Here is a 24,425-nt window from a genome sequence, read left to right on the forward strand (position 1 = left end):
TTGGTGTGTTATTTTTAACAATAAACATTAAATAGTTTTATAAGCTGGAAGTTGACATTTGGCCAAGTTTGCTGGTCAAACTACTAGAGGACCTAATTGCCATACAATAAGGTGTAGTAGGGTGTAAGATGAGGTACCTATCTCACTGCCAGTTCTGGTGGAGAGGGCTGGCATGGTGAGCGGCAAATCAGCTTCCTTTCAACTTCACAACGTTCTCACAACAATCCAGCAGCGTTGGGGTTGGGCGACTCGACCCCAGGAAGAGTCTGCAAACCCTTGGTTATGTCATTGGCAAATCTATAAAAAGACAATAACGACATAGATATGATTATATTAAGTACCAAAAATCTTAGTTGAGCATGCATATACAATTACAGGAGAAGCCCTACAAATTGAACTGCACTGTGCAATATATAATGAGTTCAAAATGTGGAAGATGTGAGGCAAAGGAACAGAAGAAGAAATTAAGGGACAGAATGAAAGAGACAGAGATACATTAGCCCCCAAATGTTCCTGAAATCAATTCCAATTTCTGCTTTTTCCGTCCAGGGGCCTGTGCCTGTCCGGATCCTTGCCGCGGCACCAAAAGCACCTTGAAACCTTTATGTCACCCCAAAGACCTGTAACCAGTGGCCTGAAAGAACAAATGAAAAACTAAGAGATGGAAAGAGGAAGGTGGGGGCAACCATACTTGCTCTGCCTCTATATAGATCACACAGTATCAGGTTTGTGGAACAAGAATCTGTATGGAGAGAAGAGGGAAAAAAAACCCTGATTGCAATGAAAGGTATGCTGGAGATTCAATCATACGCCGCTATATGATAATGGGAAAGCACACTGCTGCCATCTAGTGGTGACATTACAGCCAATTACAATTTACTAAGTGCAACCATCAGGTTGATCTGCAATTTGAACCAGAAAGAAGACAGAGGGAAAGTTGAGCAAAGAGACTTGCATTTCATAGGTAAAAAACGATTTAACACACAAATTGCACACGGCAAGAACACTGTAGAGATCAGATGTTAAACATTTCGCAAACGCCCACAAGAACAGACAGACCTCAAAGAGACAATACACATGAAGCTTGAGGTCAGCTTAACACATTTCACCCTCTATTTCTTTGTTACATTATCATCCTCTGCCTATTCCCCCTCTTTGCTGACCCTTCTGTCGATCTCTCCCTCTCTCCCTCTAGTCCTGTAACTCCTGCCTGTGACTGACTCGTTGCAGTCGTGTTATTAAACGCATGGCGTGTCATTGGTGTGCACATGCTGTTTTAAGAGCACACGCACCAAGCACTATTCCAATGTATGCAAGCGTGTTTATGTGTCTGTAAACTTCATACAGTGAGAAAATGTAGTCTTCCATCCAGTCAATAAAACACTTGGACTAATATTAGCGCTGAGCAACTTCTGGAAGAATGAGTAAAACCAAACACACTTTTGCACTCATACACAAGTCAAGGGAAAGGTGAGCATTGGGGGAAGCAGCACAAAACAGGTACTATATCTCTTAGGCTGCATCTGAAATCTTATACTTACCTACTATATAGTAGGCAAAAAAAGAATGTCTCAAGAGTAGTATGTCCAAATTCACAGTACTCATATTATGATAAAAGCGTAGGCAAATAGTACCTGGATGACCTACTTCTTCCAGCGAAATTCTGAAGTGTGCATACGATGTACATGAAGCCACAGGAGAGAATTTGTGAATGGCAGTGAAGTAATATAACTGACGCTGGTTGGTCACATGATAATGACAACATGGCGAATAGATTACATTACATAGAATCTATTTTTTAGCAGTAGCGAAGAAATTCCTTATTTATTTTTAATAAGTGCCTACTCGAGAGCCTTAGTCTTATCACGGACAGACGCAGGAGGAACCAAAACTAAGCAAGCAAACTTGGTATGAATTAAGATGCATTAGATTTTTTATATTAAAGGAATATTCTAGGTTAAATACAAGTTAACATAGTTTACAGCATTTGTGACAATGTTGATTACTTCAAGAAGTAAATGGGACCACTTTTTGGAATATTTTAAAACAGAAACTTAAAGATTATCATTTCATAAAAGCACTTATATTAATTCTTCCATTAAAACTTCTGTATTATTTGAATACAGTTGTAAAATTGGCTACATCTTTACACAGAAAAGATTAGTAAGCGTTTTTTCCCCACACTAAAATCATGTTAATATGCAAATTGTTTACATCTTGTGGCTGTACTATTGAAACAGTGAATATTATAATAAGGTGTACAGTTCCAAGCTCCACTGACCCAGAAGTGAATGGGGGCCAAATCTGTGTTCTGGGCTATTTCTGTTGGCTGAACCAGCAATTGCAATCAGTCGTAAATAATCATTCTTTTGAATCAGTTCAGACCTCTATTCACAGCTTTCTCACCGAATCATCTGAAGCAGTTTCTTAGTCAATAAAACAGACAGTATCAAGATACTCAAGAACACAGAACAAACCGATGAAGTGGATACACATATGGCAAAAGAAAAATTGCCATTTTGCCTTTGAGCTACTTATATTACTGGCATGCAGCTGTAAAGTTGAGCCATTCTCTGCCATAGACAACAAAAGAAACATTATGGATTAAATAAAATTTGTAGTGATTATCGGTCTCTAATAGACTTTAGCATCACTGCTTCATCATAGAGAATATGTGAATCTGTGAATCAAGGGCCCCAGGAGATCACTGAATCATCTGCAGGTGCATTAAGAGTCTTATAGACCAGTAAATCATGGGCATTACAGCACATATGTGGGACTGAATGAGCCTCTAAAGCTGGTGTATTAGAAAAATGAATTACGACAAAGGGCTACCCGAAACTTGTGCACCATCTGTACTGAAATAAGAGCAGGTAGGGGCTAAATTCAGCTGTGCTGACTCATTGGTTGCATTTTTAACTGCTGAATTGTCACCTGAATAGACTATATAACTCAGCAGAAAAAGAAACGTCCTCTGAATTTCAACTGTTTTTACTTTCAGTAAACTTAATGTGTGTAAATATTTGTATGAACACTAAAAGAGTCAACACCATAAGACATAAACTAAAAATGTTTCACAGACATGTGACTAACAAAAAATAGAATAATGTGTCCCTGAATGAAGGGAGGCTCAAAATCAAAAGTACCAGTCAGTATCTGGTGTGGCCACCAGCTGCTTGAAGTACTGCAGTGCATCTCCTCCTCATGGACTGGACCAGATTTGTCAGTTCTTGCTGTGAGATGTTACCCCACTCTTCCACCAAGGCACTTGCAAGTTCCTGCACATTTCTGGGGGGAATGCCCTCAACCTGCAATCCAACAGGTCCCAGACGTGCTCAATGGGATTGAGATCCGGGCTCTTCGCTGGCCATGGCAGAACACTGACATTGCTGTCATGCAGAAACTCAGGCACAGAACGAGCAGTATGGCTGGTGGCATTGTCCTGCTGGAGGATCATGTCCGGATGAGCATGCATAAAGGGTACCACATGAGGGAGGAGGATGTCTTCCCTGTACCGCAAGGCATTGAGATTGCCTGCAATGACAACAAGCTCAGTCCGATGGTGATGTGATATACCGCCCCAGACCATGACGGACCCCCCACCTCCAAATCGATCCCGCTCCAGGGTACAGGCCTCGGTGTAATGCTCATTCCTTCGACGATAAACACGAATCCGTCCATCACCCCTGGTGAGACAAAACCGTGACTCATCAGTGAAGAGCACTTTTTGCCACTCCTGTCTGGTCCAGCGAAGGTGGGCCCATAGGCGGGCATTGTTGCTGGTGATGTCTGGTAAGGACCTGCCTTACAACAGGCCTACAAGCCCTCAGTCCAGCCTCTCTCAGCCTATTGCGGACAGTCTGAGCACTGATGGAGGGATTGTGTGTTCCTAGTGTGACTCGGGTAGTTGCAGTCGGTAGACAAGTCTCTTTAGTGTCCTGCGTTTTTAGAACTGTGACCTTAAATGCCTACTCTCTGTAAACTGTTAAGGTCTTAACGACCATTCCACAGGTGCATGTTAATTAATTGATTATGGTTAATTGAACATGCATGGAAAACATTGTTTAAACCCTTTACAATGAAGATCTGTAAAAGTTATTTGGATTTTTACAACATTATTGTTGAAATACACAGTCCTGAAAAAGGGACGTTTCTTTTTTTGCTGAGTTTATATGATTAATTGCTTGTCTACTGCATTTTGTGGAATGTATATTTACGTTAATATGTACACCTATAAAAGGATGCATCTTAAATATTGTCTGGTAGTCACACCTAAATATTTAGCTTTTCACACATTCTAAGTCAACCTTACTCACTGTTCGTCTATGCTCACATACAGCAAATCTGCTGCCATGAAGGTCAAGACGGCCTGGTAGGACTTTATCCATAAACTACACATGCCTGTTTTTATGGAAACTACAAAACGCTCCCCTGACTTCATACAATGAATCATTGGAACACAATAAATTGCCACGTGCCAGTAACGAATCATAAGGCAGACTGACTCTATCAGTGCGTGTCTGCTAAAACTATAATAAAAATGAAGTCACTTGGCTATAAGCTTATCTGTTGCTGTGTCGGCCCCAAAGACTCAGAGATTGGCTGGTTATCTTTGGCAGTTATCCCTTGCTGGAAGATCTCACACTGTTATATGAGAGCAAAAAGTATGTTTCTCTACTGACACAAATCAAAACGTGGATGTATATCCAGGGCTGATTTTTTGCATGTTAAACATTTATGTCTTTGCTTGTCTTCTGCAAGGAATTCACAAGCATGTAGTCAAGATTTGTATAACACAGCCACATTAGCCCCTGCTGGTTGATGAAGAAAAGCCTTTTTTCTCTATTATTGGATATTTAAAAGTAGTTGTCTATTCTGATATACATATATTTTAATATTTCATTACAGTAGAGTAAATGTTTTGAGAATGCCAAGAAGCCACACTCTTCTGAATGACTTTTTTTTAACAGGCTAGGTAGATTAAGGAAAAGTGCTTTAACATTAAAATTGTAACATCAGTTGTGTGTAAATATGCTTACACACATTAATGCAGCTTGCACATGCTGCACTTATCAGCTCACAACTAAACACCATATTCCTGACAACTGACAACACACATATTCCCACGCATAGACAACCACATACCTGATCGACAAGAAGAGTGAGTTGCTTCAGGAGGTTTTCTCAGCCGTAACAACAATCTGATAAAACTAAAAGAGAGGCACAGAGAAATGAAAAATTATGGAAAGGTAGAATCATTTTACCAAAAATTCCTTTAATAAAATGCCACATTTTAATGCAATTCTAACTATTCAACTATTTCTAAGAATGTGTTTTGTATGTATGACAAAAAAAATACAAATGTTGTGGAGCCAGTGAAAATATTAGTAGGGCAAATAAAAAAAACTATAGTATTATTATTATTATTATTTTAACCAAAGAAGCAAAATAATGCTTGAGCCCTATAGTGGAAAGGTATACGTTTGCGTGTTGTAACCACCAGGTGGAGATATAGCATAAAACATTTACTAATCATCCACTCAAACATAAAAGTGTAGACTAGAGGATAGTTGAAGAGAAGTTAGTGTGGGTTCATTAATTCATCACAAAACCTTTAAATGTCGTACAAAAGGTCATAACCTCATTCTAGAGAGCATGTATTAATGAATGTCTTGTATCCAAACCACAACACTTTCAAGTTATTCTATAAACAAACACATTGAAGGTTATGCAAAGTCTACATGAAGAAATGGTTCAATAGTTTCAGCTGGCTCAAAGTTCATTTCTACTGAGCCTTATTGTGCACATGAGAGGGGTGTGTGTGTGCACCATCAAAGGTGCATTTGAGGTTTGGAGCATTGTAAGAGTCATTAACGTGATGATTGGGGGCGTTTGTGTGAGAACAAAACCCCATTCCTTCAGTGAGAGTTTGGGTGAGTATTGTGCGTGACCGTCTCTATGGGCCCTCAGAGGCTGTGTGGAGTCATAAGGAGATGAATGATTTATTTAGGGCTCTTTTTAGAGGACAGCTTCCAGAGGCACTCTGCCACCCTACCACACATCAGCGCTCTCTCTATTCATTCATCTGTGGATCGGCACAGACACACAAGAAGATACACCACTAGAAGCACCCACCAGTGTTGGAGAGAGTTAGAATAATTCCCTTGAGGGAATCAGCTGATTTTTGTCTGATTATTAAAACTCCACACACTGCCTTCTCTGATTATCACCACAAACATGCTGCTGTGTAATGCTTTCCACTTGAATGGCACCTTTTCAAGTCAAGTTACAACAGTACAATACTGATTACAAAAGGTTTTTTTTTTAGAAGCCACACTATCGTAGTTAGTAATAACAGTGAATTATGCATAATGACATGCAACTAACACTAAGCCAACCCCTGACCCTATAGTAAGTACATGTATAGTAAGTACATGTTTATAATTAATATTACTTAGTCCTTCAATTACACTGCAAAAGACAGTGCAAAAATTACTAACAAAGACACCTTAAAATAAAGTGTAACCAATTAAAAAAATCATAAAGAACAGCATTTCTTTAAAATAGATTTTTGTAACAATGTAAGTCTTTACTGTCACTTTTGATCAATGTAATGCATCTGTGCTGAATAAAAGTATCAATTCCTTTAATAAAAGAAAAAATATATCTTACTGACCCCAAACATTTGAATGGTTGGCACATCCTGTCTTGTCTGAATGTGTATGGCTGTAACGGCTTAAAGGGATTCATTTGTTGATGCAACTTTTTAAAAAGAGGAGTTTACCACAGCAACTGTATGCATTGCTTACATGCTAAAAATATAAAAACTACAAAAAGGTGAAAAGTCACAAACTGTCACAGGTTGGCTGGTTTGTTTGTGTTTTAACACCCCATGCCAGCTTCCTTGGCTATTTTCATAGCCTCTATAAGATTTTTTTAAATTTGCTTTAGATTAAAAATCTAAAATGGATTCAGGGTTGCAGCAGTTAAGACACTGACATGCTTCTCACATGTGGGCTGTAATACAGAAAACATGAGGCAGGACATCATTTTGATGGCAGACAGATGGCTGTGACATGTGTGGATGAAGCACAAGGGAGTAGCAGGACGGATGGAATTAGTTGATTTCTACAGCTGTTGTGTGACTACTGTAGTGCAGCCACACAACTTTTGAACCCTTTTATTAATATTGGTTGTTATATATGATGCCCTCTAATAGTGTTGCAGAGCGGTATGCTCCATAGTCATAGGAGTTTTTGCATTTAACTAATGATTATTTACTCATTTACTTTTTTTATCACCGGAAATGAGAAAGATAGATAGATAGATAGATAGATAGATAGATAGATAGATAGATAGATAGATAGATAGATAGAAAGATAGAGTTGGTGATAAAGAAAAACTTCTCATAGAAATAATTCACCTAAAAAGCGAGCCCGTGGATTATCACACATGAAATTGGCAAACTTTGCACGAGAGTTATGCCGGTGCCAGTCTCTGACGTGGTTCACATGAGCACCACGACGCATGCGTGTGATGCTGACACAGGAACCGGCCAATACTGAACCAGCATTTTGACGTAGAACCCGGAAGCGCTGCACTGTGTTTACAACGTGAACAGCGTCAGGGACTGACACAGAAGAAAGAAAAAAATTGATGAATAAAAAGTCATTTCACATTACAGAAAGTGTGTTCTGAAGATTAACAAAGGTCTTACAGGTTTGGAAAGACTCAAGGGTGAGTAATTAATGACAGAATTTTTATTTTTGGTGAACTAACCCTTTTTTATTGGCTTAATATTTCTCTTGAGGACCACACATTAAAAAAAAAATTGTTTAAAAAGAACTTTTGATTCTTCTAATTTGTTCACTATCATTAAAGTCTGTTTAAAGCTGCATGCTTTTGTCCTGTGTTCGAAACTAAAGACTGTTATTAGGCTTATAATTTTAGTAATAATTGTATTATTAATAATAGTAATCTGTATTTGTATTGCTATTAGTGTTATTAAAATGTTTTGTTGTGCCATGGAAAACATTTTTTCGGACAAACAACCATGCCATTTTTGCCTTTGCTCAAACAACGACATAAGAATGGTTTTAGAACAAGCACTCTTGACAACTTGTGAATAGATCATCTTGCAATTAAATTTTGACATGGGATGTAGTTTTGTAGTCTAAAACATTTTCAGTCCTCAATCCTATTTTGAACCCTTTTATTAATATTGGTTGTTATATATGATGCCCTCTAATAGTAATAGACGCGACACGCGCGTCTGTGTCGCAAGTGTGGTTATGTGGTGATGTCGTTGTGAAATTATAGGGAAGGCAAATGAATTGTAGGTCCAAATATTAATTTGATACTAGCCTGATAATAATTTAATGCATAGGCCTAAATGGGAAAACGAGCAAATCATCATGTTGATATTGTCAAAGGCATCAGCCATCTGCGATATCTCTGACTATTATTACACGATATTATCATCTATCGGCACAACCCTATTCTTTAAAGAAATAACTGTTCTAACACTGTCTAGACACTACTCTTTCCTATGGTCAACTGGAAATGGAGTATGGGTACCACTCATACTTATGATTCAGACAGAGTGTAGATGTCAGTTAGTAAATGAAAGATGATGATTGCAGGGATTCTCTCATGATTATACTGTGAGCTCAACAGTTAGGCCTAGTACCCATCACACACACACACACACACAAGAGACCTCAAGCTAATCCACATGCTAAGCCTCGTAGCATGAAAACAAATAATGGAAGCAGATATATAAAGCGCTTTCTCAGGACGAATGAAAGACCCTCTGACTGATAGATGAGATGATCCATGAGAGAAATTAAATGAGCCTATAAGCAAACTCCCAAGGGGTCCATAGGATTCCTCAAAGTAAACTTTAAACTAGATAAAAATAACCACATAAAGCACATACATCTAAAAAAGCACATAAATTAAAGATGTCAACCCCAATAATATTATTTTAACTTCTGGATTCAATCACTTATCTTGCTTTGCTGGTCTTATTCTCTCATGGATATGCTTTGAATAATGTTTTGGGTAAGGGGGGAGGTGGAGTGATCTAGAGTGTTCTGGGCTTTTCATTGGATTTTCTTGTGAAATGTGAGAAACTCAGTTAGGAATTGAATATTGTAATAGAAAATTAATTTATACATATACATATATATATATATATATATATATATATATATATATACACACACACACACACACACACAGGTGCTGGTCATAAAATTAGAATATCATGAAAAAGTTGATTTATTTCAGTAATTCCGTTAAAAAAGTGAAACTTGTATATTATATAGACTCATTACATGCAAAGTGAGATATCTCAAGTCTTTATTTGTTATAATTTTGATGATTATGGCTTACAGTTTATGAAAACCACAAAATCAAAATCTCAGAAAATTAGAATATTACATGAAATCACACAGTAATTACACAGTAATCCCATGGTCATTGAACCAGGTTTTGTTTTTTTTGGCAGTGTGGGCCGGTACAAATCCTGCTGGAAAATGAAGGAAGCATGAAGTGCTCTAAAAATGTCCTGGTAGACGGCTGCGTTGACTCTGGATTTAATAAAGCACAATGGACCAAAGTCCTCTTTTCTGATGAGAGCAAATTTTGCATCTCATTTGGAAACCAAGGTCCCAGAGTCTGGAGGAAGAATGGAGAGGCACACAATCCAAGATGCTTGAAGTCCAGTGTGAAGTTTCCACAGTCTGTGTTGGTTTGGGGAGCCATGTCATCGGCTGGTGTTGGTCCACTGTGCTGTCCACTCAACGCAGCCGTCTACCAGGACGTTTCCAGAGCACTTCATGCTTCCTTCAGCAGACAAGCTTTATGGAGATGCTTCCATCATTTTCCAGCAGGATTTGCACCTGCCCACACTGCCAAAAGAACCAAAACCTGGTTGAATGACCATGGGATTACTGTGTAATTACTGTGTGATTTCATGTAATATTCTAATTTTCTGAGATTTTGATTTTGTGGTTTTCATAAGCTGTAATCCATAGTCATCAAAATTATAACAAATAAAGGCTTGAGATATCTCACTTTGCATGTAATGAGTCTATATAATGTACAAGTTTCACTTTTTTAACGCAATTACTGAAATAAATCAACTTTTTGATGATATTCTAATTATATGACCAGCACCTGTATATATGTATATGTATAAATATATATATTATATATATATATATATATATATATATATATATATATATATATATATATATATATATATATATATATATATATATATATATATATATATATATATATATATTATATATATATATATATATATATTTTTTTTTTTCTTTTTTTTTTATATATTTTTTTAATATATATTATTATATAAAATAACGCTAAAATGTTTTTTACAAAAAAAACAACAACTAACAAACAAACATGCAATGCTCCCCCTGAAGTCATCCCTTTCAGAAAAATACTGTAGATGGCAGACACAAAAAGAAATCCAGACACTGCATTACACACAGACCACAGAAATTCAAATGGTTATTTAACTCTACCAGCAATGGCCTCCTTTTATACATAGTACCATATAGTGTCTCTCTGCCTACAGACAAACATCTAGCCATGAGTAGGCTCTTATAAATAAAAAAAAAACAAGCACCGCTCTTCTTAATGCCACTGTCAAAGCTGACTTTAACAAAACTAAATTTCTGCAAATATAGGTCTTTCTATTACTATTGTCCTAAAAAGAGTGAAGTGAAAAGGACATACTGTAATTCAAAAAAAGAAAATGTAATTTTTCACAATTCAATACCATTTGAATATTGCACACATTTGAAGCTTATGTTTGTGAGAGGTTACAGTAAACTTTCACAGCTATGAATGGGCACATTGTTAGGAGCAAATAGCAGGAGAGAATGTTGATTATTTATTTACCATCAACTATTCAACATGACAGAACATCCACTTTTCAGGCCATCGCACTTTCTCAGGATAATGAACAGAAATATGAACTGCATTATAATTACAAAATGTACATACAAAATAAAATATATGTCAACCATTTTGAAAGTATGAGGACACTTAATAATGATAAAGAAAAACAAAAGCAGAAAGTGTGGACAGGTAAGAAAGATCTTTAGGTACATTCACTCACTTGCTGCAAAAAACAAACAAAAAAACGACGTTACCACCTCACTAGTGGTCAACCGAAGGAATATTATTGATACATTTACGCACATTAGCCTACACATTCAGACTTGTTTAAATTATATTAAAAAAATGTCAAATATCGGCCAATATATTGGCCATGGCAACATATAGGTCAACCACTACACCTCGCTACTGAGAAATGTCCTGTAGCTAACTGTTGTGTAACTTTTTTTAAATAAAAAAAGTCAACCGTGGGACAGAGTAATTCAGAGTAAAAGGAAATTGCTTTCATATTTGTTTGCTTGGTCAGTGACTCTGTGGGTTTTGGTTCATTTTATGTTGTAGGCTGTAAGGACCTTTAAAATAATTTAAATCATTTGGCCATATGTTATGGAGCTGTAATGACCTGTAACTACTTCATAGATGTTCATTTACTGGAAAAAAAACTGAACCTCTTAGAACATTAACCAATCAAAAAATCAAGCAAAATTAGCATTCAACAGCCCCATGATGATGATGATGATGATGATGATGATGATGATGATGATGATGATGATTGATGATGATGATGATGATGATGATGATGATGATAATAATAATAATAAATGTACATGGTGAATTAGGCCATGACAGATGTGCATTATTTTTCAATAATGACGGCATGCAGTTAATTATTCCATACATAATTAATATTTAGAGCAAAAGCAAAAATGTTAAAGGGGTCCTATTATGCCCTTTTACAAAGACTTGATCTTGTTTTTGGGGTGTACTATGTTTTCATGCTTGATTGTTCAAAAAAACTTATTTTCACATATTTTACATTATTACAGCTCCTCTCTCCCAAGTCTGGTTGAACGTGTCGTATTCGATGAAGCCCCTCCTTCCGAAAAACGAAATGTGCTGTCTGTGATTGGTTAGCTGGCCCAATGTGTTGTGATTGGCAGCGCTTAAAGCGTGTTCGGGAAATGTCATGCCCCTTCATTACCGCGAGCTGTACTCGTATGATTAACGATGGCGTGAATTTCAAACCATTTCGAATACTTTTTTTGCGTAAAAACCCCCCAAAAATCTTCTGTGTGGGCCTCTGATGTGAGTTCACGTAGTGCTTCTGGGTTGTACGTCAGAACGTAGGCTAACTATTGGCCTCACTACACGCATCACACACACACGACCAGCGTCGGCCAATAGAGAGCCTACGTTCTGACGTACAACCCAGAAGCGCTGCGCTGTTACACTACGTGAACTCACTCAGAGGCCCACACAGAAGAAAATGAATAGTTGAATAAAGTCGTTATTTTTGTTTTGTTTTACACACAAAAAGTATTCTCGTCACTTGATAAATTTATGGTTGAGCCACTGTAGTCACTTGGACTATTTTAAACATTGTCTTTACTAACTTTCTGGGCTAACTTTCAAGTTTCAATTACAGAGAAGCCTATGGAGGAGACAGCTCTTATATTTAATCAAAAATATCTTAATTTGTGTTCCAAAGATAAACGAAAGTCTTACGGGGTTGGAACTAGGGCTGTCGCGATAACCGCAATATCGCAGTACCGCGCTACTGACAAGCCAACCGCAGAGGAATTTAAGTAACCGCAGCAACCGCGATATTCACGTGTTTTCTTTTTTCATAAGGCGAAACCCTTCTTGTTTTGAACTTCGTGCATGTGTATTGAATGTTAAATAAGTTAATGATAATAAGACGTGGCGATCATGGTTTTATCATGGTGATTTGTACAGAGGTTTCGTGGATTTGCACGTAAGCCTAAACAGACTATGAATGAGAGAGATCGACTGAGCGCGTGCGATTACCTGCGTCTGTCTTTGAGGTCAAGTCATACTCGTGAAAAGGTTGCCGTGTCCAAGGAAAGTTAAATATTTGTTCTGTCATCCTTTTAACGTTTAAAATAAAGGGTATTTACCATGAATGGCATCAGCGACAGCGCTGGTCAGCATCCACAGCGCGAGAAACTCGCGGTCGCGGGAAACAAAACTCAGTGAGTCACGCATTGAATCAATGCCATTTGTCTCTATGAAGTGAAGCTTCAGTGTTACCTATGCAACGCATTGCTGGTCAGCTGAGCCTTGAAAAGTGGAGCTCAAAGTTAAAAATAATTAACCTTGTTTCATTACTATCTTTTAATGAATCAATCAGCGTTTTTGAACGTGTTGTTGAATGAATGGTTTAATGACTCACTCAAAGACAGTCCGTTGCCGTAACAACTGCGTGCTGAGTGACAGGCTTTCAATGCGCAGAGACGCTGTTTAGTTTCGGTTTATTGGTTACTGAAAATTTACTCGTTTTTGTGCATGCTGACCACATCGTAACACTTATTTATATAGCAACAAATAAATACAAATAAATCAAAATAAATTAATAAATGCGGTAAAACCGCATATCGCGCTATTGAGCCACTCCTAATTACCGCAAGGGAAAATTCTTCACCGCGACAGCCCTAGTTGGAACAACATGAGGGTGAGTAATTACTGACGGAATTTTCATTTTTGGGTGAACTAACCTTTTAAGGGAACAGCCGTTTAATGAGCTCTTGAATTGGCCTTTTCAGCAGTTCAGCAGCACTTCATATGGAACAAGGATTAGCACATTTGAACTAAAGCCAAAAGCTGTTTATAGAAACACCAAAACTAGAGTCTGGTTGCAAGTGAGTGTGTGTGTGTGTGAGTGTGTGTGTGTGTGTGAGTGTGTGAGTGTGTTATATGTGTAGACATAAGATACCACTCAGCGTCCAATACAGAAACAACAACAGTATTCAAATAATTGGGCAAGATCAGACAAGATGTCTGATGACTAGATACCTAGTCACCTATATTAGGAATGCACAATATATCAGCCAACACATCTGTATTGGCCGATATGTTTATTATTATTATCTTTAATGAAATTTAAGATTAACTGCATTTTTTGTGGGCTTTAAAAAAAACTAACGAACTAATAGCTAGTCACTAAAAAGGTAAAACTTAGCTAAATGTTATTTTCTCAACAGGCCAACATTAACTACAACTGAGCGTTGCTCGCTAAAATAATTTTAATTCGGTAATTCAATAAGCTAACAAAGTTGTTTGTAAAACGAAACGTTAGCGCATTTTACCGTGGGAACAATTATGTTACCGCCGTGTTGAAGTGTAAATGTTAACCTAGGTTAAACTGGACAACGGTCTTCGTAAGGTGCATCAATACATAGCACAGATGTTCTCCGAAGCTCTTCCACTACAAAGTTCCATCCCCAGGCAAAACCCGCGGAGCTGCCGTACTAGTTCCGCGTCTACCTCGGACGAGAGCAGCGCCACGCAACAAAAAGACAATAGAACCCATTATAATCAGTGATACGTCAGAAAAATTCGTACCCATACCCCAAGAGACCCGTAATGTGCTACACGGAACCAACCCGGAACCGTCTATTTCAAAAGCTGGACCCGGACCCGTGCAGATCCGAGAACTGTACTACCCGGAACCGACCTGGACTAGGGGTGTGAGATATATATAGTCTGCCATAATATCGGAAATGCTGTTTTAAAGATGTGCGATTTTACATTTTCGAGTAGGCTATAGCTTATCCCTCACACACACCCAGAGAGTGCATGCATACTCTACGCGATGTTGTCTTGTAGATTAGACTATTTATGCGCATTTAGAGTGCACGCTTTCACTGTGATTTAGTCTTTATTTATATCATTTAGTAATAAATATCACAAGAGTGCAGTTTTTCTCCAAATATCAGCATGATGACAAATGTGATATTGATTTTATACAAGTTTAATAAACAAGAAGTTAATATTAAGTGACTTACATTTTAGACACCATATTGCCTGTTTTTGCTCCATTTCACCAATGAAAATAGTTAAAAACAAAGCCACACACGGCGGTGTTTCCTTACTGAGTGAATCAGCTTTTTGAATGAATCAGTTGACTTGGATAGATTAAGATAATCAAATGCTTCTTTCCTTGAATGAATCAGCCATTTGAATGAATCGGTTGAATCTCAATGATTCGCTCATTAACAGTAAACTGATGCAACCTACTGGCGGTTTCAATTTCACATTTAAAGTACCATTTCTTGTTTTAAATAATTTTAAATATCAATATTCAATATTGCAAAGATGAATTTTGATGATACCGATTTAATTTCATCGGTAACAGCCCTATTGTGTCTTATTTTTATAACTGAATTTGATTAAATTAATGAAATTGACAAAACAGGATGCATGCATATAATTAGGTTTAAAAAACGGCTTTATAAAAGGTAAAAATGCCCATATTAGGTAAAAATCAATTGAAACATATTGGAAAAAATAATTTGCTACTGATGTGAACTGACCACCACACAGAGTATGAAGAATATCAAAAACTTTGGGAGTCGGCTGTCCACGACAGTCCTAAACCTGCCAAAGTACCAACACAATAAACACACGTCGTCTCCCTTCCTTGTACCTGACTGACTGTGATGCATTACAATCCACCGCCAAGAAAGTTCTATCCATGTTATTCCGCTCTTTATTCCAACCATGCTTAATCCACTCATTATTTCAGCTTCAAAAAGTCCACTTGATGTCACAGTGACGGATGACAAAAGTAACTGCAGATTTGCATTTCGACTCGAGTTAACTCGCATACTAACTTTGACTGTTTGCCCTTTTGAACTATAATAACGATTGCTCGTTCAGTGCCATGGCCGCTGATGTTAGCATTATTTATTAGCCATCATCTCTGTGCCGAGTCTGATCACCAAAACTTTAAGATTAAACAAGACAGTTCATTCATATAAAAATGGGAGAAAGTGTAAAGCGCAGCTTGACGGAATAAGAGCCAATTGTCAATTGGTAAAATCATTGCGTCACTGCAGAAGCTCTGGTTGTTGTAGAAACATGATGCGCTTGAGATTGCACGTTCGCGTTAGCTGGAGCAACCTGAAGAGCTTTTTAGCGCTGTGTGTTTTTTTTAACCTTATATCCCGGCTCACTATTCTTATCCTAATTTTACAAGCTGCAAGTTACAAAAACCTCAGGACCTGAAGTTATAGATTGGGACCTGACCCTGACCTGGCTGACCATTTAAAATATAGACCCGAACCCGTACGGGTCCCACGTTGGATCCCGGTTCCTCAGGTGCTCCGTGTAAACCTCTAATTTGAAGTTCAAACGGACACTTCGATGTGTCCAGTGTTGACCAGCTCAAGCCGCTGCGCCGCTGTAGACGCGGTATAAGGCAAATCCTGTCATTCCAAATGTTAAAAATTAGGAAAATAAAAAAAACCATGATGGAATGTCACCAAAAAGGCCATTATGGCAAATACAGCAATTTTAAAGAAAACAGTAAATCCCTGTATGTGTTTGACGTCACAGAAAATTCCCATGATGCTGATGGAATCACAGGTATAATACTGCAAATTCTCTTTACAGTAAATAACTGTACAAATTATAGGAATGTCTAACAGTGTAGTTGATCTCAACAGAACACTGGTCTACAGAGAAAGAAAGGATTCAATTTAGTTTCAGACCCTCTGAGAGCTTAAACTGGAACTCAACACTCATGTGCCATGGGAAAAGCCCACAATAGTTCACAACGCATAAATGAGGTCATGAACAGTCATGAATCGCTAGATTCGCTACACAACCTCACTGACAACATAAACCAGGACAGCGGCCTACAGTAATGTGCTCTTATGAGGTGACCATTTGAGAGCCTCATTGTCTATGAGAAAACTATGAGAAAGACAGAAAGGGAGCGATAGATGTGTGCCCCTCTTCTCCATAATGGACTCCTTTGTTTCAGAGAGGTTTAAACAAAGCAAGCACTGGCTGCAGGGAGTTAGGGACGCTGTGTCTTTTTCTGAATGAGAACTACTCACCCAAATCTGAGTGGAAGTGTAACACAATCAGAGCTCTTCAGCTTTACTTAGTTTGCCTCCCTCACCATCCTCTCCTATCATCACTTCCACATTCTCTCCTCTTTATCAATTTTGATCTGTTTTAGGCTCTTACAAGGATAGCATTGTCTTCTAGCAATTTATACTTGTCTCCTGATCAAAGGGCCTGGCCTTCCTTACACCCATGCTATCATTACACCACCATCACACTCATGCCTTTCTTCTCTACATGTGCATGTGGGGTTTAGTGCCAATACACCTCTAGACCACTTCATATCCCTATATATATATATATATATATATATATATATATATATATATATATATATATATATATATATATATATATATATATATATATATATATATATATATATATATATATATATATATATATATATTCCTAAGTCACCATGAAATCAAAACTGACCTCATTTACTTTGTTAGCGCACATTAGTAGGCTTGTGGTAAACAATTAATCCGTGCAAGTTAATTATATTCTTAGTCTTAACATGATCATGTTTCACGTTGTGGTGCTGGTGGTGCCCACTTTCATCAGAAGAAGTGAGCTAGCTTCTAAGCGAATTCTGAATGGACCACCACGGCAGACCTCTTTGCGTGATCACGAAGGTAGGCTGATGGCTGAATCGGAATTTATAAGCAAAATCACGGGAATCAATAGCCTAATACAGCCCAGTTGTGCTAAAATAAATATCACGAGACGTCCATCATCAGATGAATGATATGGAAAAGTTAAGTTAGAGCCGCTAAAAATATAGCATAAAACTTAAGTAATATACAGTATTTCGTTGTCACCCTGCCTCTCCAAATGCAAAACTTACATTAACAAAATGCAATAACAGCTGAAAAAGTACTTGGGTGTGTGTTTTATTTTATATTTACCGTTCAATAAGGCAATCGCTGCTGTCAGTCCCATAGAAGAACATGACAGCCAGCGTATGTTTTGGAACTATTGGGGCTTACATGAACCACGTGACAGCCATAGCGGCGACATCAAAGAGTGTCGCAACTCTTTCTCTCTATGGCTCTGGGGACACCTAAAGCCTAGTTCACACTACATGATTTTAAAACGTCGGGCTGAACTGTGCGGTTCACACTACATGACTTGCTCTCAGTGAAATCAGGAGTGTTCAAGTTGTTGAGCTGTTCACACCACACAACACAACGTGATTGATCCACAACAGGAGGTAACGCACTACACGAGTTGACAACAACTCTGTCACCCAACGATTCTATCTTGTCTACAAACCACGTTTTGTCACGAAAAATCACGCGATAAAACGAACCGGAAATGACGCGAAACAGCGCGCGCGCCACTACCCAGCGAAGACGAAAAAGAACACAACACGCAAATATGACGTCAGACAGAAATTAGTGCTGCAAACTGTTTGTGCGATGATTTGCTCTGAAAAAAAAAAACGCAAAAAAAAAAAATTAAGAGAGTATGGGCGAAAGAGTGGATCTGCATACGCGAACAGCAGGGATTGTCTGTGCTACAGAAAGAGTTGGATGTGAGTAGGCTACAGCATGTTTATATCGGAGATGTAGCTGCATGCTTATGTTTGTCTGACGGGCGTATTTACTTTTTTACAGTCTATGGTATTTACCCGGTGACCTCAACCCATGCCTTGCTCTGACTGGCTGTAGCTCATGACATCACATGAGATTGAGTCGTGCGACAGCTCCGGATATCTAGCATGCTAGATATTTTTCTGGGCTCGGCGACGCGTCTGTGAGGCGTCTGCGAGCGTCTTTGATGCGTTGTTGGCTCTTTCATACTAACAGATTGGCGAACGTTCATCGCTCGCTAATCCCCCGAGATTTGCACGCGATAACACCCTGACCTGTCGGCCAGCAACGATTTGCAAATCGGGCTTAAATCGGGCTTAAAATCATGTAGTGTGAACTAGGCTTTATCTGTAGCCCCGCCTTAGCTCTGAACATGCGTCTATTTCTCTTCAAACGCTCGCTTTATCATTATACGGGCACGGCGCGTCCTATTCGCTTTGGGCGCGCGAATGGATTCAAACTGTTCAAGCATCGAACTAGACGCGATAGACACGAATTTGACGCTCTATTCGCGTTTGGTGTGAACGCAGCAAAATGAACAGGCTGCGATGTCAAGATTGCAATGCTGGAGTGTGTGTGTGAGTGTGAGTGAAAGAGAGAGAGGGGCACGGGCGCGATCGAACAGTGGAAACATAAAAACATACTCCGTCATTTTGTTCATACAGCTAGCTAGGACATCATTAAAATGCAAAAAGTGTTTAGCCTACTTATATTTGTGTAAAACACAACATTGTGCTTTTGTCAAACTGTAACCTACAACTGTCACCCAACCAAAATCTCACACACACACACACGCTGTTTAAAAGTAAAAATCATCTCATCTTTTGGACATTCATCATATTGCATTGGTTTTCATTTCTTGTCCTAAAACAGAGCGCTAATCTGTTTATTTTTAAGTTACACATTCTACATTGATTAAAAAAGAAAATCAAATGTGTTTTTAATGGTAGTATTATTTTATACAGAAATAAATTATTTATAATTCAGATGAGTAACGTTAAAGTTAATTAAAATTTTAAGGAAACAAATATATTGATCTGAAATAGCAAATTAATTTTAAATTCATTCAGGTACAATTACCAAACATATCTCATATCTTGAATAAAGGGTGGCAGTCTTTCATTATCAACTGTTGTTGTGGACTATTTACTGGAGAAGTATTTTGTTCTCCATTTGAGTGAGACGTTTTTATGTGGCTAATTGAGCAAAGTGCTTCCATATAGGCTATTTTATTATTAGTAGTATTAGTTCAAGAATAAAATAAAAATATCGGATTGATATCGGTATCGGCAAATAGCCAAAGCTGCGGCATCGGTATCGTATCGGAAGTGAAAAGTGAAAAAGTGGTATCTGGACATCCCTAATCAAAATCATGCAATTTGTTTTGACTTGCTGTCTGGTGAAGTTGTCATAGTTGGTTAAATGAAGTCTGATGGTTTGAAATTAACACCGTCAAAACGCTGTCAAATCACTGGCCAATTTGACATGTACTATGTTTACTTACTTTGCTGGGGAAATTTGTGTAAGCCAAATCTGCGCGGATTTTGTGCAAATACTCGCAAATGATCTAATAAATACAGCGTACTGCGCAGAATCTGTGCATTTTTGGCTTACTTGAACACACACACGTCACTACACAACAAATAGCAGTGCTTGTTCACTAGCATTGAAGCAATAGCGTAGATTAAAAAGCAAAGATTTGGTTAACAGAAAAGACATTGATATTTTACAACATCTTACATGTTCTTTGTACTGTATTGATCTGTTCACCTAAAACACATTTTTGGTAAAAAAAGATGAGAATGAATGAGGGAGGGAGGAGATTGCTGGATGACAGGCTTTTGTTTGAATAAGAAATGAATGTATGAAATCCAAATTTTAATATAGCCTTATATAAATAAGCTGTGAATTATTATTTTTTTTGGCTAGTAGAAGTTCTGAATTAGCTAGCCTGGTAACTTAAATTTTGTAGCCAAATTGGCCGGTGATAGTTTACTGTCTCTTCTCTTTCTCTGTAGTTTCTAAAATGAGAATAATCGTGATCAATTATCGCGATTATAATTTTGAGCAAAATAATCGTGATTATCAGTTTAAACATTATTGTGCAGGCCTACTAGGAAATAAGCAAGTAAAGTCGGTAAACTTCCGGTTCACGTGGACTTTAATGCCGTGACACACCAAGCCAAGGTTGGGCCACCGGTGAGTGTTTGTTGGGCTAATTTTAGGTTAGATTCACTTGATTAAAAATCCCCTCAGCACAACCAAATCAGGTGCTGGCACCACCATCTGTAGAGCTTTGTGGCACCGGTGCTACTGCTCTCAAATGTTAGCCTGGAGCCCTTCTACAGTATTGCATTGTTACCTTTGACAATAAATGCAACAAACAATCAGCACAGCAAGTTATTAAATTATAAAAAAGTTATCACCAAAACAGAACAAAATGCAAATCCTCATTACAAATAATTGCATCACACAATCGGTGTGTGCATTTCAGCAGAATATGATGACAACTGGCCAGGTTGGAAAACGTATGACACACAAAACCAACAAAATTTTATCTAAGCCACATGATAGAATTCAGAACAAAGCAAATTAGCGACAGACACTTCCGCATTAAAGACAGTGAACAGTGATCATGGCATTTTGGAATCCACCACCACAAACATGCAATGTCGGGTTGCAAAACGTATCAGATTGAATATTAAATTCAATCTGTTCATCATATAAAGTGATCAAGTCTCTTCGGAAAATTTGGACTAAGCCACTATGGATTCATTTTACAATCTTTTTATGAACTTTTTGAAGCGTCAAAGTTGCGTAGTCAAAAAAAGATCTTCATTTGTGTTCCGAAGATGAACGAAAGTCTTACGGGTTTGGAACGACATGAGGGTGAGTAATGACAGAATTTTTTGGGTGAATTAACCATTTAATCTTTCATTGGCCCCTTTACGACATAAATGGTACAGCCACTGTATTTGAACAAGAATATGTGGACATCAAAACATGCAAACTCTGAATTTTGAAATTTCGATGAATACTTCATATATTTAGAAGCATATTGTTGTATTCTCCTGTGTCGGCATAGTTATAAATGATTTACCTTATAAATCTGATGAAATGGCGCACATTGAGTTCTCAGATGAACGTTATAAGCAACCCAAACTCACAGCATGCTGAGACGCAGTTTAAGACGCGCTCCACGCATGTAAATGATAACAGTTCATGTGGAGCAGCATTTACTGTGAAGGGAGCCATTCTGAGACACACCGGTAACCTACATGCATGTAAATAATTAAAGCGCATATTAAATCCGCAGGGCATATATTTATTTATTTAATTGAATTGCAGCCTTTGTGAATTCACAAAAGCACTATGCTATAGTATGGTTTTTAAATGTTTTCAATACATCGTGCATCCTAATGTGCCACTTCTGGTATTTTGCTGGTTACTTAACAGGTAAATTGTTCAAGAATTTTTTTTTTTTTGTGTACTCAAATTAAATCAAGGAATTGTGACAGCCCTAATTAAACGCAATAAGCGAAGTACTTGTGCAAACAGAAAGCTGCCTCTCGGAGAGTGCATGATCCCGAATTCAGTTCTCTTCCGCAGCTTATGTGGCCAAATACACAAAATTGTCAAAATATAGGCCTATGTCTTGGTGAGTATTCACTCAAACAGAGTCAGTCATGACTTAAGTAGACTAAACTGAGAATGAAAGCAAACGTGTAACAATATATTGGATCTGTGCAGCTCTTAGTGATTGAATAAACCTGCTTCCGTCTGTGTGCTTAATGTTAAAGGTCCCGTTCTGCGCGATCCCATGTTTCAAACTTTAGTTAGTGTGTAATGTTGCTGTTAGAGCATAAATAATATCTGTAAAATTATAAAGCTCAAAGTTCAATGCCAAGCGAGATATTTTATTTAACAGAAGTTGACTACAAAAAACGGCTCGATTGGACTACATCCCTCTACTTCCTTCTTTAATGATGTCACTAGAACCGTTTCTTGACTAACCTCCGCCCACAGGAATGCTCCCTCAACTCTACTGGCTACTTGCGCACTTCTTATAACTTAGGCTACTGTGTTTACTCCGCTCTTACGGTGATTTTCTGAAGTAAAACTGACGCTTCATCTTTTGTGTGATGTACAATAAACTTTATTAAACTCATCAGTACATGTTTGATCATCATTCAGACAGCAGACTTGTAGGCTATTAATAATGGATACATAGCCTACAAGCAGATGACAAAAACGTTATAATAACCGTAATTAAACTACTAAACCATACCCGTTTCATCTCTATACAGCACTCTGATTCTGTAGGCATTATTGTCCGACTCGAAATGAACGCCGTTACTGAGAGTTTCTGATATTATCATCATTCCGTGAGATGAATTTTTCCTGACAGACTGAGCGCGAGCTCATGAAGCTCCGCCCCCTGTGTCGTCCAGCAGCACCTCATTTGCATTTAAAGGGCACACACTGAAACAGCTCGTTTTTCTGAGCCCCAAAAAAATGTCAATTTAAACATGCTGTAAAAAATGATCTGTTGGGTATTTTGAGCTCAAACTTCACATACACACTCTGGGGACTTCAGAGACTTATTTTACATCTTGTGAAAAGGGGCATATAACGGGACCTTTAATCAAACAACTTTTGTAGCTTTAAAAACAATTAGTATGAATTTAATTGATACAGTGAAGTGTTTTGTTTTCAAATTTGATTAATCAATGTCTGTTGTTAAATAAACCTAAATGTACACATACCTGAATCCCTAAAATCCCACTGACGTTAAAATGACACTTACTTTTTATGTAATGCTAGAGTAAAACACTGCTGTTCACTTTCAGGAGTTGTATGGATGCTTTCTTCTCACAAAAAGAATGTGAAACATGTATTTTTTGATTATATAATTTTCAGGTTTTAAATATATTTAAATATAACTTAAATTCATTTTATGCACTTAAAGCATTATCTTATGACACATTGATCATAATTTAAATTCATTTTATGCACTTAAAGCATTCTCTTATGACACATTGATCATAATTTAACGAGTTATTGCATTTCGCTTCAAACGCAGCTTTTTGGCCCCGACGCAGCCGACACGAGGCAACAACAAAATCCACCTTCTTCACCGCTAGTACTAGACATCGGATTGGTGCGTCACGGCCTTTAGAGCTTTTTGCTACAGACACAGATCTGAGTACATGATTCATATGAACTTAACAGGGTTCAGTCAGAATGAACACAACTGGTCTCAAATCAATGACGTAAACCACAACAGATGATCTATAATTTATATCTTTGCATGCTCCCGGGTCACACTCAACATAATATTATGCATTTCTCTTTCCTCTAGTTTCCAAATAAACTGCCTTAGGACAAATCAAGTGCTGCTCTGTGCATGTCAATTTTGTGGCAAATTTGAAGCAACAAAAACATGAATAAAGCAAAGCTGTAGCTCTTTGAGTCATATCCTTGTTACAGCATTGAACAGTTTTCTCTAGTATTTATAGTGGTATAGTGGGGGGGGGGGGGGGGGTGGTCCAAACTCCGCTTTAGACCATACAACTCAACCCAGCATGAAAACGTCCAACAGGTTTAACAGAAGAATACGGCAAGGTAGGGCTGGGTGATAAACGGTATCATAATTATCGACTGTACACCATTTTTGTTAACGATATAAAAAAAATATAATATTTATATAGCACTTGATATTTTCATTAAAACATGCACATCGCCCGTAGATCTTAAACAGCCAATCAGATGTTTTGATAAATCAGTGTGCTA

The 24,425-nt window shown here is 37.8% G+C and overlaps 1 protein-coding gene across 2 annotated transcripts in view; it reads right to left on the reverse strand.

Annotated features, from left to right (window-relative positions):
- mpp7a (MAGUK p55 scaffold protein 7a) overlaps window positions 1-24,425 on the reverse strand; it is a 118,771-nt gene that overhangs the window by 79,757 nt on the left and 14,589 nt on the right. Inside the window, exons 2-3 of one of the 2 annotated variants that reach the window (XM_079851731.1) lie at window positions 5,146-5,210; window positions 138-297 (exon numbers count right to left, since the gene is read on the reverse strand). In XM_079851731.1, the coding sequence (XP_079707857.1) occupies window positions 138-174 (37 nt within the window). In that variant the 5' untranslated portion in view covers window positions 175-297; window positions 5,146-5,210. The remainder of the gene's footprint in view (window positions 1-137; window positions 298-5,145; window positions 5,211-24,425) is intronic. The other variant, XM_079851732.1, reaches the window with a different exon arrangement.

The sequence above is a fragment of the Squalius cephalus genome (assembly GCF_949319135.1).
Source record: "Squalius cephalus genome assembly, chromosome: 19".
Taxonomy (NCBI): Eukaryota; Metazoa; Chordata; class Actinopteri; order Cypriniformes; family Leuciscidae; genus Squalius; species Squalius cephalus.